At 46.7% G+C, this 18,262-nt stretch overlaps 2 protein-coding genes across 5 annotated transcripts in view; both read right to left on the minus strand.

Moving 5' to 3' along the window:
* The window catches only part of LOC132571063 (zinc finger protein 883-like), a 661,721-nt gene extending 644,430 nt beyond the window's left edge, over nucleotides 1-17,291 (minus strand). For 3 of the 4 annotated variants that reach the window (XM_060237717.1, XM_060237714.1, XM_060237708.1), the window contains exon 1: nucleotides 17,180-17,291. In XM_060237717.1, the coding sequence (XP_060093700.1) occupies nucleotides 17,180-17,246 (67 nt within the window). In that variant the 5' untranslated portion in view covers nucleotides 17,247-17,291. Of the gene's footprint in view, nucleotides 1-11,279; nucleotides 11,400-17,179 lie in introns of those variants that run through there. The other variant, XM_060237719.1, reaches the window with a different exon arrangement.
* LOC132570943 (zinc finger protein 845-like) lies at nucleotides 6,996-8,999 on the minus strand. Its single transcript, XM_060237578.1, has one exon. The coding sequence runs from the start codon at nucleotides 8,997-8,999 to the stop codon at nucleotides 6,996-6,998; it is 2,004 nt and encodes a 667-aa protein (XP_060093561.1).
* Nucleotides 17,292-18,262: the final 971 nt, after the last annotated feature.

An 18,262-nucleotide genomic window follows, 5' to 3' on the forward strand; every position in this document is an offset into this window, starting at 1 on the left:
GAAAGCCTCTTGAATGAGAGTTGCCAGTGCTTGCTAGACCACTTGACTGCTGAAGAAAATTCAAATTGCAGGAGCAGCAGAGAAGAAGAGTATATTGGATTTATATCCTGCCCTCCACTCCGAAGAGTCTCAGAGCGGCTCACAATCTCCTTTCCCTTCCTCCCCCACAACAGACACCCTGTGAGGTGGGTGGGGCTGGAGAGGGCTCTCACAGCAGCTGCCAGTTCACACCCCATCAACTTGTATTTGTAGCTGGGATTTTTGGCCCCAGTGTGCATTACTTTGCACTTGGCCACATTGAACCTCATCTGCCACGTTGACGCCCACTCACCCAGCCTCAACAGATTCCTTTGGAGTGCCTCACAATCCTCTCTGGTTCTCACCACCCTGTACAATTTAGTGTCATCCGCAAACTTGGCCACTTCACTGCTTACTCCCAACTCCAAATCATTTGTGAACAAGTTAAAGAGCATGGGACCCAGTACAGAGCCCCACGGCACCCCACTGCTTACCGTCCTCCACTGCGAAGACTGCCCATTTATACTCACTCTCTGCTTCCTATTAATTAGCCAGTTTTTGATCCACAGGAGGACCTGTCCTTTACTCCATGACTCTAGAGCTTACTAAGGAGCCTTTGATGAGGAACTATCAAAAGCTTTCTGGAAGTCAAGGTAAACAACATCTATCGGGTCTCCTTTGTCCACATGTTTGTTCACCCCCTCAAAGAAATGTAACAGGTTAGTGAGGCAAGATCTTCCCTTACAGAACCCATGCTGAGTCTTCCTCAATAACCCGTGTTCATCAGTGTGCCTACTCATTCTGTCCTTGATAATGCTTTCTACCAACTTTCCCGGTATTGAAGTCAGACTGACTGGCCTGTAATTTCCCGGATCTCCTCTGGAACCCTTTTTAAAGATGGGGGTGACATTTGCTACCTTCCAGTCCTCAGGAACGGAGGCAGATTTCAATGAAAGATTACAGATTTTTGTCAAAAGATCCACAAGTTCAACTTTGAGTTCTTTCAGAACTCTCGGATGTATGCCATTTGGACCCAGTGACTTATTAGTTTTTAATTTGTCTATCAGTTGTAGGACCTCTTCTTTTGTCACCTCAATCTGACTCAGGTCTTTCAACACCCCTTCCAAAATTGGTGGTTCTGGAGAAGGAAATACTTCTCATCCTCCACAGTGAAGACAGAGGCAAAAAATGCATTCAGCTTCTCAGCCATTTCCCTATCCTCCTTCAGTAATCCTTTTACCCCTTGGTCATCCAAGGGCCCCACTGCCTCCCTGGCTGGTTTCCTGCTTCTAATATATTTTTTTAATATAGAAAATTTTATTGTTTTTTGCAATATGCTCCTCATAGTCCCTTTTTGCCTGCCTGATCACAGTCTTGCATTTGATTTGCCACAGCCTGTGTTCCCTTTTATTAATCTCACTTGGACTAGCTTTCTACCGCTTAAAGGAGTTCTTCTTACCTTTTACAGCTTCCATTACTTTGTTTGTTAACCATGCAGGCCTTTTCTTATACCTGTTTGTGCCTTTCCTAACTTGTGGTATGTATTTTATCTGAGCTTCTAGGACTGTAGTTTTAAATAGCCTCCAAGTTTCCCCAAGAGTTTTGACTGTATTTCCTTTCAGTTTCCTCTTCACATGCCTCCTCATCTCAGAGAATTTACCCCTTTTAAAGTTAAACGTGGTTGTGCTCGTATTGGGGCAACTCTCTATTTATACAAATGGTGAAATCAATAATGTTATGGTCACTGCTCTCAAGCGGTGCGATCACTTTTACATCTCTCACCAAGTCTTGGGCATTACTTAGGACCAAATCCAGGATCGCCCCACCCCTGGTAGGTTCTGTTACCATCTGCTCCATAGCACAGTCATTGAGAGCATCTAGAAATTCAATCTCTTTCTCTTGACCTGAAAACATATTGACCCAATCAATCTGCGGGTAGTTAAAATCACCTATTAAGACACAGTTTTTACATTTAGCCATTATCTTTAATCCTTCCATCATATTATAATCGTCCTCAATCTTTTGATTTGGTGGGCGATAACAAACTCCCATAGTTAAATTTCCTTTTGGGCCCTCTATTTCGACCCAAAGCATTTCTAGAAGGGAATCTAATTCTTTGACCTCGGTCTTACTGGACAGTATACCCTCTCTGACATAAAGAGCCACCCCACCTCCAAACCTTCCCTCCCTATGCTTCTGATATAACTTCTATCCAGGAATCACTGTGTCCCACTGATTCTCCTCATTACACCAAGTTTCTGAAATTCTCACAATGTCTATGTTTTCCCCCAACACTAAACATTCCAACTCACCAATTTTACTACGAACACTTCTAGCATTTGTATACAAACATCTATAATTTCCCAGGCAAGTTAGGCCCGCAACCTTCCTCCTGCCGCCTCGAGACTTTGGCAGACACTCCATACTGTTTGTCACCATCTCCATGGACAACTCTGATGCATTACCGTCTAGAAAAGTAACCGCTAACCCTTCATCTCTTTGAGATGAGTACTCCCGAACTAGAGACATTTCATCTCCTGTCGGCTTTCCCCGAAGATTTTTCCCCAACAGGGCTTCTCTTATGTTCTTATGTGATAGAGTGTTGGACTGGATGGGCCATTGGCCTGATCCAACATGGCTTCTCTTATGTTCTTATGTGACTCAGAGTGTTGGACTGGATGGGCCATTGGCCTGATCCAACAGGGCTTCTCTTATGTTCTTATGTGACACAGAGTGTTGGACTGGATGGGCCATTGGCCTGATCCAACATGGCTTCTTTTATGCTCTTATGTGACACAGAGTGTTGGACTGGATGGGCCATTGGCCTGATCCAACATGGCTTCTCATGTTCTTAAAGAAGACAGGAGATGAGGGAGAAGACCAGAAGGAGGAAATGCACAAGTTTATTGGCAGTGGCTCTCCAGGGTCTCAGGGTGCAGTCTTTCAAGTCACCTGTTTATGATCCCTTTAAGGCAGGGGTGTCCAATTCATTTGTTATGAGGGCTGGATCTGACATAAATTAGACTTTGTTGGGCCAGGCTACCTCACATTGGGCTGGGATATGTGTGTACTTATTTAAGAGTAGGTGGCAGAGACATAAACTTTTAAAAGGACACAGACAAACATGACTTAAGTTTTAAAAAAAAAGAAATCTCAAAATAAAATATGTAGGCAAGACACACTTGTCTTTGTACTTCTCACCTGGTTGCCGCCACGCACGCTTGACACCATCTGAACCAAATTGGTCCGCAGGGCTGTCATCCCAGAATATGATGCACAAGAAAGCCCGCAAACGGTTTGCTGCAGACTAGCAGACTAAGGACATGGATTTCTGGAACCATGTCCTGTGTTCCGATGAGACCAAGATAAACTTATTTGGTTCAGATGGTGTCAAGTGTGTGTGGTGGCAACCAGGTGAGGAGTACAAAGACAAGTGTGTCTTGCCTACAGTCAAGCATGGTGGTGGAAATGTCATGGTCTGGGGCTGCATGAGTGCTGCCAGCACTGGGGAGCTACAGTTCATTGAGGGAACCATGAATGCCAACATGTACTGTGACATACTGAAACAGAGCATGATCCCCTCCCTTCGGAGACTGGGCCGCAGGTCTGTATTCCAACATGATAACGACTCCAAACACACCGCCAAAACGATCACTGCCTTGCTAAAGAAGCTGAGGGTAAAAGTGATGGACTGGCCAAGCATGTCTCCAGACCTAAACCCTATTGAGCATCTATGGGGCATCCTGAAATGAAAGGTGGAGGTGCGCAAGGTCTCTAACATCCACCAGCTACGTAACATCATGGAGGAGTGGAAGAGGACTCCAGTGGCAACCTGTGAAGCTCTGGTGAACTCTATGCCCAAGAGGGTTAAGGCAGTGATGGAAAATAATGGTGGCCACACAAAATATTGACACTTTGAGCCCCATTTGGACATTATCACTTAGGGGTGTACTCTTGTTGCCAGCAGTTTAGACATTAATGGCTGTGTGTTGCGCAATTTTGAGGGGACAGCACATTTACACTGTTATGCAAGCTGTAGACTCACTAATTTATGTTGTAGCCAAGTGTCATTTCTTCAGTGTTGTCACATTAAAAGATATACTTAAATATTTACAAAATGTGAGGGGCTGTACTCACTTCTGTGGCATACTGTATGTTCACTGGGAGAACAGACTTGTAGGGATCCAAAACTGCAATTGTATCCCTTATGTATTTTTACACAGTTCCTTTTGAGCAGAGAAAACTTCACTCTGGAATTCTGAGATATCTCTGCCTTGAACGTTGGGGGAAGAAATTAAGAACGAAAGGGAAGTCATGATAATGCATGGGATGGAGAAAGTAGAGAAAGAAGTACTTTTCTCCCTTTCTCACAATACAAGAACTCGTGGGCATTCGATGAAATTGCTGAGCAGAAAGGTTAAAACCGATAAAAGGAAGTACTTCTTCACCCAAAGGGTGATTAACATGTGGAATTCACTGCCACAGGAGGTGGTGGCGGCCACAAGTATAGCCACCTTCAAGAGGGGTTTAGATAAAAATATGGAGCACAGGTCCATCAGTGGCTATTAGCCACAGTGTATGTGTGTATATAAAATTTTTTTTGCCACTGTGTGACACAGAGTGTTGGACTTGATGGGCCGTTGGCCTGATCCAACATGGCTTCTCTTATGTTCTTATGTTGGATCAGGCCACTGTCTCACCAGGTACCATCAGGAGAAATCCTGGTAAATCCCTGGGATTCTGTTCTAGCCCCAAAGGGCCATGCTGAACCAGTAAGACATTCAAATTCAATAATTTAACTGAATTCAATAATTTAACTAAATATACAGTTTATTGAAGCACAATACTTGTTTCTCTTCAGAACACAGGGAATATTCGAGGCATGGACACTCAGAATAGAATCAATAAACACAATGAAAACAAAGCCACTGTAGCTAGGCAGCCAGTCTACTGTAATACACTCAACATGGGTCCACCCTTGAAGTCAGAATCTCCAGCTGGTACAAAACGTCACACTTTGATTACTATTTGGGGTGAGGCACAGAATGCATCTGACACATATCTGAGTTGTTCCTTTGAAGATTGTTCGATTTTTTCAGTTTATGCCAAGGTGCTGGCTATTACCGACAAAGTCTTTCAGGGCTTAAAGTCTACAGAACCGCTTCTCTCAATACGATCTACAGAACTGCTTTGCTTTGTAGGAAGATAATGGGTGAGAATGAGTGCAACATGCACAAAGCAATTTGCTCATGTGGCAGGAAGACTCCCAAAATTCTAGCATTCCACAGGTGTGAAAGAGAATGCAATGGGTAGCCGTGTTGTCTGTCTAGAGCAATGAAAAACAGCGGAGCCCAGCAGTACCTGAAAGACTAACTAAACTTGTGGCAGTTCACTTCATCAGATACCTAGACAGATCCCAAGTGGGCAGCCATGTTGGTCTGAAGTAGCTGAACAAAGCAGGAGTCAAGTTTCACCTTTAAGACCAACCAAGTTGGATCCTGCTACCGTTAGGTGGATCAGTCACTGGTTGACAGATCGCACCCAAAGAGTGCTTATGAATGGTTCCTCAATCTCTTGCAGAAGAGTGACAACTGGAGTGCCTCAAGAATCCGTCCTGGGACCTGTTTTGTTCATCATCTTTATCAATTATTTGGATGAGGGAATACAGGGAATGCTTATTAAATTTGCAGGTGATACTAAATTGGGAGGGGTTGCAAACACAAAAGACATAAACAGGATGACCTTGACAGGCTGGAAAACTGGGCTAAAATCAATAACATGAATTTTAACAGGGATAAATGTAAAGTTCTGCATTTAGGCAGGAAAAATCCAATGCACGGTTATAGGATGGGGGAAGACTTGTCTTAGCAGTAGCATGTGTGAAAAGGATCTAGGGGTCTTAGTGGACCATACGCTAAACATGAGTCAACAGTGTGATGCGGTGGCTAAAAAAGGCAAATGCAATTTTGGGCTGTATCAACAGAAGTATAGTGTCCAGATCACGTGATGTGATGGTATTGCTTTACTCTGCTCTGGTAAGACCTCACCTGGAGTATTATGTTCAGTTTTGGGCACCACATTTTAAGAAGGATCTAGACAAGCTGGAACGGGTCCAGAGGAGGACAACAAAGATGGTGAGGGGTCTGGAGACCAAGTCCTATGAGGAAAGGTTGAAGGAGCTGGGGATGTTTAGCCTGGAGAGGAGGCGGCTGAGAGGTGATAGGATCACCATCTTCAAGTACTTGAAGGGCTGTCATCTAGAGGATGGTGTGGAATTGTTTTCTGTGGCCCCAGAAGGTAGGACCAGAACCAAAGGGTTGACATTAAATCAAAAGAGTTTCCGGCTCAACATTAGGAAGAACTTCCTGACCGTTAGAGCGGTTCCTCAGTGGAACAGGTTTCCTCGGAAGGTAGTGGGATCTCCTTCCTTGGAGGTTTTTAAGCAGAGTCTAGATGGCCATCTGCCAGCGATAAAGATCTTGCGAATTTAGAGGGAGGTGTTTGTGAGTTTCCTGCATTGTGCAGGGGGTTGATGACCCTAGAAGTCCCGTCCAACTCTGATTCCATGATTCAAGTTTTATTCAGAACATAAGCTTTCGTGTGCTTTCTAAGCACACTTCATCAGATGAGGGGATCAGGGATTGCAGATATCCACAATCCCTGATCCCCTCATCTGATGAAGTGTGCTTAGAGAGCACACGAAAGCTTACGTTCTGAATAAAAGTTGGTTGAACTTAAAGGTGCCTCTTGACTCCTGCTTTGTTCAGATACCTAGACAGTTATCTTTCTCTTTTCTACTGAAATGGAACAGTTTAAGATGATGTTCTTAAGAATACAAATTATGCTCCTTTCTAATTTCCTAACTTACTTTTCTTTGATGGAATGCCTGCCCACACCACACTTTCTCTTCAATGTGAATTCTTTGATGTGGATTTAGTTAATCCTTCTGTCCAAAGCTCTTCCCACACTCCATGCATTTATATGTTTTCTCCAGTGTGAAATCTTTCATGGAAAGTTAGATCATTCTTCCGTCGAAAGCTTTCTCCACACTCCAGACATTTGTATGGTTTCTCCCCTGTATGAATTCTGACATGGTAAGTAAGGCCTCCTTTACTACTAAAACACTTTCCACACTCCAGGCATTTATACGGTTTCTCTCCTGTATGAGTTCTCTCATGGCAAGTAAGGTTTTTCTTTTGACAATAACCTTTCCCACACTGCAGACATTTATATGGCTTCTCTCCTGTGTGAATTCTTTGATGGAAAGTTAACATATCATTTTTTCGAAAGCATTTCCCACACTCCAGACATTTGTATGGTTTCTCCCCTGTGTGAATTCGGTCATGGTACATGAGGCTTATCTTGCGACAAAAGCCTTTCCCACACTCTTGGCATTTATATGGCTTCTCTACTGTGTGAGTTCTTTGATGCAAAATTAAAGTACTCTTCCGTGAAAAACTTTTTCCACACTCCAAACAGTTATATGGTTTCTCCCCTGTGTGAATTCTTTCATGATCAGTAAGGCCTCTTCTGCTACTAAAACACTTTCCACACTGGAGACATTTATTTGGGTGCTCTTCTGCATGAATTCTTTGATGGAAAGTTAATGTGTCATTCCGTCGAAAGCTTTTTCCACACTCCAGGCATTTATATGCTTTCTCCCCTGTGTGAATTCTGTCATGGTAAGTAAGGCTTATCTTACGACAAAATCCCTTTCCACACTCCAGGCATTTATATGGCTTCTGCTCTGTGTGAATTATTTGATGGGTAGATAGCTCATTCTTCCGTCGAAAGCTTTTTCCGCACTCCAGGCATTTGTATGGTTTCTCCCCTGTGTGAATTTTGTCATGGTCAGTAAGGCTCAGCTTGCGACTAAAGGCTTTCCCACACACTAGGCATTTATATGGTTTCTCTCCTGTGTGAATTCTTTGATGGACAGTTAAAGTACCCTTCCATTGAAAGCTTTCTCCACACTCCGAACAGTTATATGGTTTCTCCCCTGTATGAATCCTGTCATGGTAAACAAGGCCTCCTTTGCTACCAAAACACTTTCCACACTGCAGGCATTGATATGGGTACTCTCCTTTGTGGATTCGTTGATGGAAATTTAACGTATTCTTCTCATGAAAGCTTTTCCCACACTCCAGGCATTCATACGGTTTCTTTCCAGTGTGAATTCCTTGATGGACAGTAAGGTTTCTCTTGCGACTGAAGCTTTTTCCACATTGCAGACATTTATATGGGTTCTCTCCTGTGTGCATTCTTTGATGAAAAGTTAAAGTACTCTTCCATAGAAAGCTTTTCCCACATTCCAGACATTTATATGTTCTCTCCCCTGTGTGAATTCTGTAATGGTAAGAGAGGTTCATTTTACGATAAAAGTCCTTTCCACATTCCAGGCATTTATACGGCTTCTCTCCTGTGTGAATTCTTTGATGGGCAGTTAGATCATTCTTCCGTCGAAAGTTTTTCCCACACTCCAGGCATTTGTATGGCTTCTCCCCTGTGTGAATTCTGTTATGGAAAGTGAGGCTCAACCTGCGACAAAAGGTTTTCCCACACACTAGGCATTTATATGGCTTTTCTCCTGTGTGAATTCTTTGATGGACAGTTAAAGTACCCTTCCATACAAAGCTTTTCCCACACTCCAAACACTGATATGGTTTCTCCCCTGTATGAATCCTGTCATGATATGTAAGGCCTCCTTTGCTACTAAAACACTTTTCACACCGCAGGCATTGATATGGTTTCTCTCCTTTGTGGATTCTTTGATGGGAAGTTAACATATTCTTCTCACGAAAGCTTTTCCCACACTCCAGACATTTGTATGGTTTGTGCCCTTTGTGAATTCTACGATGGACATTAAGGCTTCTCTTGCAACTGATGCTTTTTCCACCTGCCAGTCCATCCTCTTCAGTTACGAACAACAAGAAATGTGCTTCTTCTTCTTTCAGCCAGGAGATGAGGCCAGGTTTGGCCATCACTGGTCCTTTTCATCATAAAAAAAGAGCAGAAAATTACAATTCTACTTTGTAAGCATCGGTTTGGCTCTTCCAAGCCAACTAGACTATATCCATGCAGGCATAACAGGCAAGTCAAGGCGCTTTTCTCGTAGTAGGAGCTCCTTTGCATTTTAGGCCATGCCCCCTGATGCAGCCAATCCTCCTGGAGCTTACAGTAGGCCCTGTTCTAAGAGCCCTGTAAGCTCTTGGAGGATTGGCTACATCAGGGAGGCGTGGCCAAACATGCAAAGGAGCTCCTGCTACAAAAACAAACAAACCCTGAGGCAAGTAATAGGGATGTGGTGGAGTACTGGAGGGGAAGAAGCGCCAATGATCCAGAGGGGAAATGATCACCCAGTAAGCTTTCAGTCCTTGATAAAACGAATCAGTCATTCTATCAGCAACATGTTTTTACAAAATCATCACAACTGATATTTTCTTTCTAAGAATAAGAAAGGGTCAGATTTAAGAGTCAGCAGACACAGAGACATCTGCAAGAGCTGGGATGCTAGTCTTCTGGCCTTTTTGAAATAACCCAGCTGCTAAGAACGTGAGAGAACCTACGCTGCATCAGGCCGATGGCCCGTCTAGTCCAACAGCATATTGTTGGAACTCTCTGTCTGGGGCAAGTGACGCTCTGTATTCCTGGTGCTTGGGAGGGGCAGCAGGATGAGGGCTTCTGGTGTCCTGGCCCCACTGCTGGACCTCCTGAAGGCACCTGGGTTTTTTGGCTACTGTGTGACACAGAGTGTTGGATGGGATGGGCCATTGGCCTGATCCAACATGGCTTCTCTTATGTTCTTATGTGACACAGAGTGTTGGACTGGATGGGCCATTTGGCCTGATCCAACATGGCTTCTCTTATGTTCTTATGTGACACAGAGTGTTGGACTGGATGGGCCATTGGCCTGATCCGACGTGGCTTCTCTTATGTTCTTAGGTGACACAGAGTGTTGGACTGAATGGGCCATTGGCCTGATCCAACAGGGCTTTTCTTATGTGACCCAGAGTGTTGGACTGGATGGGCCATTGGCCTGATCCAACATGGCTTCTCTTATGTTCTTATGTGACACAGAGTGTTGGACTGGATGGGCCTTTGGCCTGATCCAACATGGCTTCTCTTATGTTCTTATGCCAGAAATGCCAGCCATGTCTCCTCCAACGTCACACTCCAGCACAGTTGAAGTAAGGCTACTGCATGGTTCTGCTCAGTTTCTTCAACCTACATCTCACAATTTATGTTACTAATCAAAAACCACACGTTGGAAAAAGAAAAAAAAAATCACACAATTCATAACAATATAAAGAAGAAGATATTGCAGGGGTGGCCAACGGTAGCTCTCCAGATGTTTTTTGCCTACAACTCCCATCAGCCCCAGCCATTGGCCAGGCTGGCTGGGGCTGATGGGAGTCGTAGGCAAAAAAACATCTGGAGAGCTACCATTGGCCACCCCTGAGATATTGGATTTATATCCTGCCCTATACTCTGAATCTCAGAGCGGTCACAATCTCCTTTACCTCCCCCCCCCCTTCCCGACAACAGATACCCTGTGAGGTGGGTGGGGCTGAGAGAGCTTTCCCAGAAGCTGCCCTTTCAAGTACAACCTCTGCCAGAGCTATGGTTGACCCAAGGCCATTCCAGCAGGTGCAAGTGGAGGAGTGGGGAATCCAATAAAGTGCAACAATTGTTCAATATTCATTTTTTTTTAACTGGGTAGAGTAAAAAAAAATGGAAGTTTTAATGTTACAAGCACTTATGTACAATCACCTTTTTTGTCTTTCAAGTATAGTTTGGACTTTTAAGAGGATTTTTGGGGACACTGAATATTTAACAATTGTGGCACTTTATATTGTTATGAATTGTGTGGTTTTTTTTATTAGCTGCATAAATTGTGAGATGTGAGTAGATTCAAGTTTTATATATAATCATTTGTAGGAGAGTGGTTGTTTTTGTTTAATCACAGTATTTTGTGGTATGTTTTGCTCCTGTCTGTGATTCTCCTGTATCGCTTAACAGTTTCTCCAAACCACCATCTCTTGACACCCCCTTCTGAAGCCCTCTCATGTGGTCCAAGGCCTGCTAGACTGAGCCTCACATCTGTGAATGGAGAACCCCAAACCCTTCCCAGATGTGTAGACAGGATGTCATTACTTAGCTGAAGGGTCTGGCCACATCCTTCCTCAACAGCAACTTTCTAACTATGAACAAAGAAGAGTCTTAGCCACACTCAACAGAGTCAAGGAGAAAAGATCCCTCACCCAGAGAGGCCACGTTCCCAAAATTCTCCAGCATGACTTCCTTGTACAGAGCTCTCTGGGCTGGGTTCAGCAGGGTCCACTCCCCCGGGGTGAAATACACGGCCACCTCCTCAAAGGACACCGGAGGATCCTGGAGAAGGAGGAGGAGGAAGAAGAAAGTGATTCTTTCCATCTCTGGAAAACTGGTTCGTGAGAAATAAATCCAAACATGGGTATTTAAACATTAACAGCAGCAGCCAGCAGCGGATCAGGGCCCTGAGGTTTTCTCTTCCCAGCTCTCCTTAGTGGCAAATCTGAAGAAAGAGGGGCGGCCGGCGCTCATAGGAGGTTACCAGCCAACCGCCTGATCTGGCTAACTCCTCCTTTGACCCCCCCTGCTCAACCTTTAGGAGGAACATAAGAGAAGCCATGTTGGATCAGACCAACGGCCCATCTAGTCCAACACCCTTTGTCACACAGTGGCCAAAAAATCCAGGCACCATCAGGAGGTCCATCAGAGGGGCCAGGACGCTATAAGCCCTCCCACTGTTGCCTCCCACCCAAGCACCAAGAATACAGAGCATCACTGCCCCAGACAGAGAGTTCCATCATAAGAACATAAGAGAAGCCATGTTGGATCAGGCCAGTGGCCCATCCAGTCCAACACTCTGTGTCACACAGTGGCCAATATATGTGTGTGTGTATACACCTCATGTGGCAGTGAATGGGGGGGGGGGTGGGGGGTGGTGGGGGGTGGGCTCCCTCTGGGAATCCTACCCCCCCCCCAGGGAAAGTGCATGCGCAATACATAGCCTCTCCTCTCCCGGTGTAGTGAACGCCGCGTGGTCACTGTCTGGCTATGCCTGGCAGATGGTCACTGCAATGGCCTCTCCTGCATTACTGCATCCGTAGCAACACCTTCTCGCTGGTCCCCCCCGTTTTCACAGAGTTTGCTACGTCATGGTGCGACCGAATTGTCCGGCGGTATAACCGGATGGGCAGGCTGGGCCCACCAACCTCGTCAGCCTAAGAGAAGGAAAACTCTAACATCAAACCCGGGCAGATAGAGCTCGTTAATGTAACACCTACCACCTGGAGGACTCGCTGCCGGCGTCCCGGCTTACTGGGCCATGGCAGATGACCCCCAGGTGAAAGGGTGGAGCCAGTACCGCGCACACTGCGCTTCACCTAAAAAATTCCTCTGCGCAGGCCTGAAGGGCATATCCACACACACAACCCACAACGCATCAAGTCCTGCAGCGATAGGCAAGGGGCGAAACGGCAGGTGGAAGGTGCCACTGGAAGCCGCAGTCCCGATCCTGCATGTAGGCGGTTCAGGATATTGGTCGCCTGATGCTAACCCGGAGACGAAAGCATCTTTCGGCAGCACCCTGAACGACCAAGCAGCCTTATCTAGGGACAGCACTGCTTGCTCCACACGGAGAGGGGCCTAGAAAAGGTGGCCTAAACAAAGCTCGTCTCCCCCACCCCAGTTGGCTAGCCGCGGTCAACGGGCATCCTTACTTGCGGTCGAAAAATAACAACAAAGAAAAGGCATGCACCTGCCTCACAAAGTGTGCAAAGACTAAAGCTTGCGTGTTGGAACATCAGAACCATGCTTGACACAGTAGGCAGTGGACGCCCTGAACGACGCTCTGCTCTAGTTGCCCACGAACTTCTCAGGTTGAATATCGACATAGCAGCTCTCAGTGAGGTCCGTTTCCCTGAGGAAGGTAGTCTTCAAGAACACAGTGCTGGCTATACCCTCTACTGGTCGGGTAAATCAAAGGCTGAGAGCCGCCTTTCTGGCGTTGGCTTCATGGTCAGGAACTCCATTGCCTCCAAACTCGAAAACCTTCCAACAGGTCACTCAGATCGTATCATGTCCATGCGCCTCCCACTTCAAAACAAGCAGCATGCAACACTCTTCAGTGTGTATGCCCCAACCCTTCAAGCAGATCCTGCAGAAAAGAACAAGTTCTATGCTGATCTACGCAACCTTGTACGGAAGACCCCTACAGAGGACAAGGTGATCATCCTTGGCGACTTCAATGCCAGAGTAGGTAAAGACTCGGAAGCCTGGAAAGGAGTACTTGGCAAACACGGCATTGGCAACTGCAATGACAACGGGCGCCTCCTGCTAGAATTCTGCATGGAGCACCAGCTCACCATCACCAACACTATCTTCCAGCAGAAGAACAGTCTGAAGACAACCTGGATGCACCCACGGTCCAAGCATTGGCACCTTATCGACTACATTCTGGTGCGCCAGAGAGACCTTCGAGATGTCTTACACACCCGAGTAATGCCCAGCGCAGAATGTCATACGGATCATCGTCTTGTACGCTGCAATCTCCGTCTTCACTTTAAACCCACACCCAGGAGAGGAGGTATCCCTCGGAGGAAGTTTCAGGTTGGCAGCCTCCAGTCAGCCGAAGTTAAAGCTGCCTTCCAGGCAAAACTCCAGTCAAGAATTGAGGACCTCAGTTGCCCCACAGACCCTTCTCCAGAAGCACTCTGGGAACACCTAAAAACTACCGTCCTGCAGATCTCTGAAGAAGTCCTCGGGTTCTCCACAAGGAAGAACAAGGACTGGTTTGATGAGAACAATCAAGAGATCCAAGAATTACTGGCAAAAAAGAGATCTGCCTACCAAGCACATCTTGCTCAGCCCTCCTGCCCTGGGAAAAAAGCAACATTTCGCGCTGCATGTAGCAACCTCCAGCGCAAGCTTCGAGACATTCAGAACGAGTGGTGGACCAAGCTTGCAGAGAGAACCCAGCTGTGTGCAGACACTGGTGATTTAAGAGGGTTCTACGAAGCCCTGAAGGCAGTATATGGCCCATCATATCAGGCTCAGAGTCCCTTGCATAGTGCAGACGGCCAAGTGCTCCTCACAGACAAGGCATCCATACTGAACCGGTGGTCGGAGTATTTTCAGGTTCTCTTCAGTGCCAACCGCGTAGTTCAAGATTCAGCAATCCACCTCACCCCACTTCAACCGGTGAAAACAGAGTTGGATGAGATCCCCACCCTAGAAGAGACTGTTAAAGCCATCAAGCAACTGAAAAGTGGCAAGGCAGCAGGAGTTGATGGAATTCCACCAGAGATCTGGAAGCATGGGGGCACAGTACTACATAGCTCACTTCACAAAGTACTTGTCACCTGCTGGGAACAAGGCAAATTACCACAGGACTTTCGCGATGCAATCATCATCACCCTATACAAGAACAAAGGGGAAAAGTCAGACTGCTCCAACTACCGGGGGATAACCCTGCTCTCCATCGCAGGCAAAATCCTTGCCAGAATACTCCTGAACAGACTGGTGCCCACCATTGCAGAAGAACTCCTCCCAGAGAGCCAGTGCGGCTTCAGAGCTAACAGGAGCACCACCGACATGGTATTTGTTCTCAGGCAGCTCCAAGAGAAATGCAGGGAACAGAACAAGGCTCTGTATGTGACTTTTGTCGACCTTACCAAAGCTTTCGATACCGTTAGCAGGAAAGGCCTGTGGCAAATCTTGGAACGTTTAGGATGTCCCCCAAGGTTCCTCAGCATGATCATCCAGCTACACGAAGACCAGCGAGGCCAAGTCAGACACTGCAACGACCTCTCGGAGCCCTTCCCAATAGGCACAGGTGTAAAGCAAGGCTGCGTTCTCGCGTCAACTCTCTTTACGATCTTCTTTAGCATGATGCTTCAAAGAGCCGCAGTAGATCTAGATGAGGACGATGGTGTCTACATCCGCTATCGCACCGATGGCAGCCTGTTCAACCTGAGGCGACTAAAGGCCCACTCCAAGACAATGGAAAAACTCATCCGAGAGCTACTGTTTGCTGATGATGCTGCACTTGTCTCCCACTCGGTATCAGCTCTGCAGCATATGACGTCCTGCTTTGCAGAGGCTGCCAAGCTATTCGGCCTAGAAGTTAGTCTGAAGAAGACAGAAGTTCTCCACCAGCCTGCACCCCAGGAAGATTATCACCCTCCCTGCATCACTGTGGGTGAATCAGTTCTGAAGACAGTCCAGCAGTTCAGCTACCTGGGGTGCATCATCTCCTCAGATGCCAAGATCGACAAGGAGATTGACAACAGGCTGGCAAAGGCAAACCGTGCATTTGGCCGACTGCACAAAAGAGTGTGGAGCAACAAGCATCTGAAAAAAGGCACAAAGATCAATGTTTACAAAGCGGTTGTGATGACAACCCTCATCTATGGCTCCGAATCGTGGGTTTTATACCGTCATCACCTGCGACTCCTTGAGCGCTTTCATCAGCGCTGCCTTCGCACCATCCTCAACATCCACTGGAGTGACTTTGTGACCAACACTGAAGTCCTCAAGCGGGCAGAGGTTACCAGCATCGAGGCACTGCTGTTGAAGACGCAGCTGCGTTGGGCAGGGCATATTTCTAGGATGGAAAACCACCGCCTTCCCAAGATTGCCCTGTATGGCGAACTCTCCACCGGCCATCGAAATAGAGGAGCACCAAAGAAGAGGTACAAGGACTCCTTGAAGAAATCCCTTAGCACCTGTCACATCAACCATCACCAGTGGTCTGACCTAGCCTCAGATCGCAAAGCATGGAGGCACACCATCCACCAGGCTGTCTCTTCCTTTGAGAACGCACGCATAGCTGGTCTTGAGGACAAAAGGAGATTGAGGAAGAATCGCACTGCTACAGGACCAACCCTAAATCAGACTTTTCCCTGCAGCCGCTGTGGCCGGACCTGCCTGTCCCACATTGGTCTTGTCAGCCACCAGCGAGCCTGCAGCAAACGTGGACTATTGCACCCTTCTTAAATCTTCGTTCGCGAAGCCAAGCCGAGAGAGAGAGAGAGAGGGCAGTGAATTCCACATGTTAATCACCCTTTGGGTGAAGAAGTACTTCCTTTTATCCATTTTAAAGGATATGCTGTGGCTAATAGCCACTGATAGACCTCTGTTCCATATGTTTATCCAATCCCCTCTTGAAGCTGGCAGCCGTCACCACTTCCTGTGGCAGTGAATCCCATGTGCTAATCACCCTTTGGGTGAAGAAGGACTTCTTTTTATCCATTCTAACCCGACTGCTCAGCCATTTCATTGAATGTCCACGAATTCTCGTATTGTGAGAAAGGGAGAAAAGTGCTTCTTTCTCTACCTTCTTTATCCCATGCATAATCTCGAACGGAAGCCGCTTCTAGAGAGAGAAGGGTTTCAGCATGCAAAAGCAAACTGGCTGAGAGGAAAGCTCTTTTTTTCAACTCCCACCTCTCTTGAGGTGCTAACTGGGTGGGCAAGAGTGGTAGATGCCCTCTTGGGGAGAGCAGGTGTGAGTTTTGCAGACCTCCTTCCAAGCAGGAAAAAGAGCAGATCAGTTGAGGCAACGGGTGAAGGAATGGCAAAATCTGCTTCCAGACAATTACTAAAGTGCTTTTGAACGCAGACTGAAAGTGCATTATCCATGTGTGTGAAAGCACTATGAGAGAGCAAGAAGCGCACAGAAACCTTGGGCTGGCAAGGTGAGGGAAAGAAGAGGGAACCAGCATTCACTGCTTCCAGAACTTCTGGCTTTGGGAGTCTGCCTCTTTCCTGCAGTTCTATCCCAGCAAAAGCTGGTTCACGTAGCTGGCCCAAGGTTGACTCAGCCTTCCATCCTTCCAAGGTCAGTCAAATGAGTACCCAGCTTGCTGGGGGGAAAGCGTAAAAGACTGGGGAAGGCAATGGCAAACCACCCCGTAAAAAGTCTGCCATGAAAACGTTGTGAAAGCAACGTCATCCCAGAGTCAGAAACGACTGGTGCTTTGCACAAGGGGAGCTTTCCTCTCCTGGGGCCTCCCTGCACACATAATCCAAGACAGGCTTTGAGCACAACCAAGGGCAAAGAGACTGATTTAGCGAGCCCTGTGACAGAAAAGAAACCATTCCCATCTCCCCCTACTCCTTACTTGAGCAGGCCTCATGGTGGATCTTTTCCTTCCACCACACGGAGATCGTGAAGACGGCATTGAGGGTTTCTTTGCACTGCTACCTGGGAAGGCGAAAAAGACAAAGGGTGGGAAACATATTTTTTTTTTGGCCACACATACAGTTTCTGTTCCAGAGTGACTGCGAGTTTCCACCAGAGCACACTTTATTTATTTAATTTTATGCATTTTATTTTGTACGCTTATAGCCCGCCCTTTCCCGTGAAGGGCTCAGGGCGGATTCCGGCAAGCTTAAACATTAAAACCAACAATAAAACATCAAAACAGTAAAAACAATTAAACCAATACATTAAGTCAATCGTTCAAGACGGCATGGACGGTAGAAACACTTGGGGCGTAATTATCGTGGGCAGCCTAAGTTGCCCCAAGAGGTCAACAGTATTGGCCCCAAATGGAGTGGCAGCTATTGCTGGGAGGCCAGTTGGACGGTGTAGTACAGGGGTGGCCAACGGTAGCTCTCCAGATGTTTTTTGCCTACAACTCCCATCAGCCCCAGCCAGCATGATGATGGGAGTTGTAGGCTGATGGGAGTTGTAGGCAAAAAAAAAACATCTGGAGAGCTACCGTTGGCCACCCCTGGTGTCGTAGGGTGGGGACGTCCACTTGCCTCAACCACAGACCTGGTGGAACAGCTCCGTTTTACAGGCCCTCCGGAATGGCAACAAATCCTGGGAGATCCTGGGGATAAGAACGTATGAAGAGCTCTGCTAGATCAGACCAGAGGCCCATCCAGTCCAGCATCCCATAGCAACAGTGGCCAACCAGTTCCTCTGGGGAGCCAACAACAAGGCACCCCCTGATGCTTTCTCCTGGCTCCGGGGTTCAGAGGATTAATGCCTCTGATTGTGGAGGTTCCCCTCAGTCACCAGGGATAAATGCCACTGATAGACTTAACTACCATGAAAATCTATCCCATCCCCTTTTCAAGCTGTTTGTTCCTGTGGCCATCACCACATCCTTTGGCAGCAAACTCCACTCTTTAATCCATCTCTGTGTAAAGTAGTCAATCCTTTCGTCCGTCCTGAACCTACTGCCCA

The sequence above is a fragment of the Heteronotia binoei genome, chromosome 5, assembly GCF_032191835.1.
Source record: "Heteronotia binoei isolate CCM8104 ecotype False Entrance Well chromosome 5, APGP_CSIRO_Hbin_v1, whole genome shotgun sequence".
Lineage (NCBI taxonomy): Eukaryota > Metazoa > Chordata > Lepidosauria > Squamata > Gekkonidae > Heteronotia > Heteronotia binoei.

Excerpts from the sequence above, each read along its gene's own strand:
- LOC132570943 (XM_060237578.1), bottom strand. The coding sequence starts at position 8,999 with ATGGCCAAACCTGGCCTCATCTCCTGGCTGAAAGAAGAAGAAGCACAT.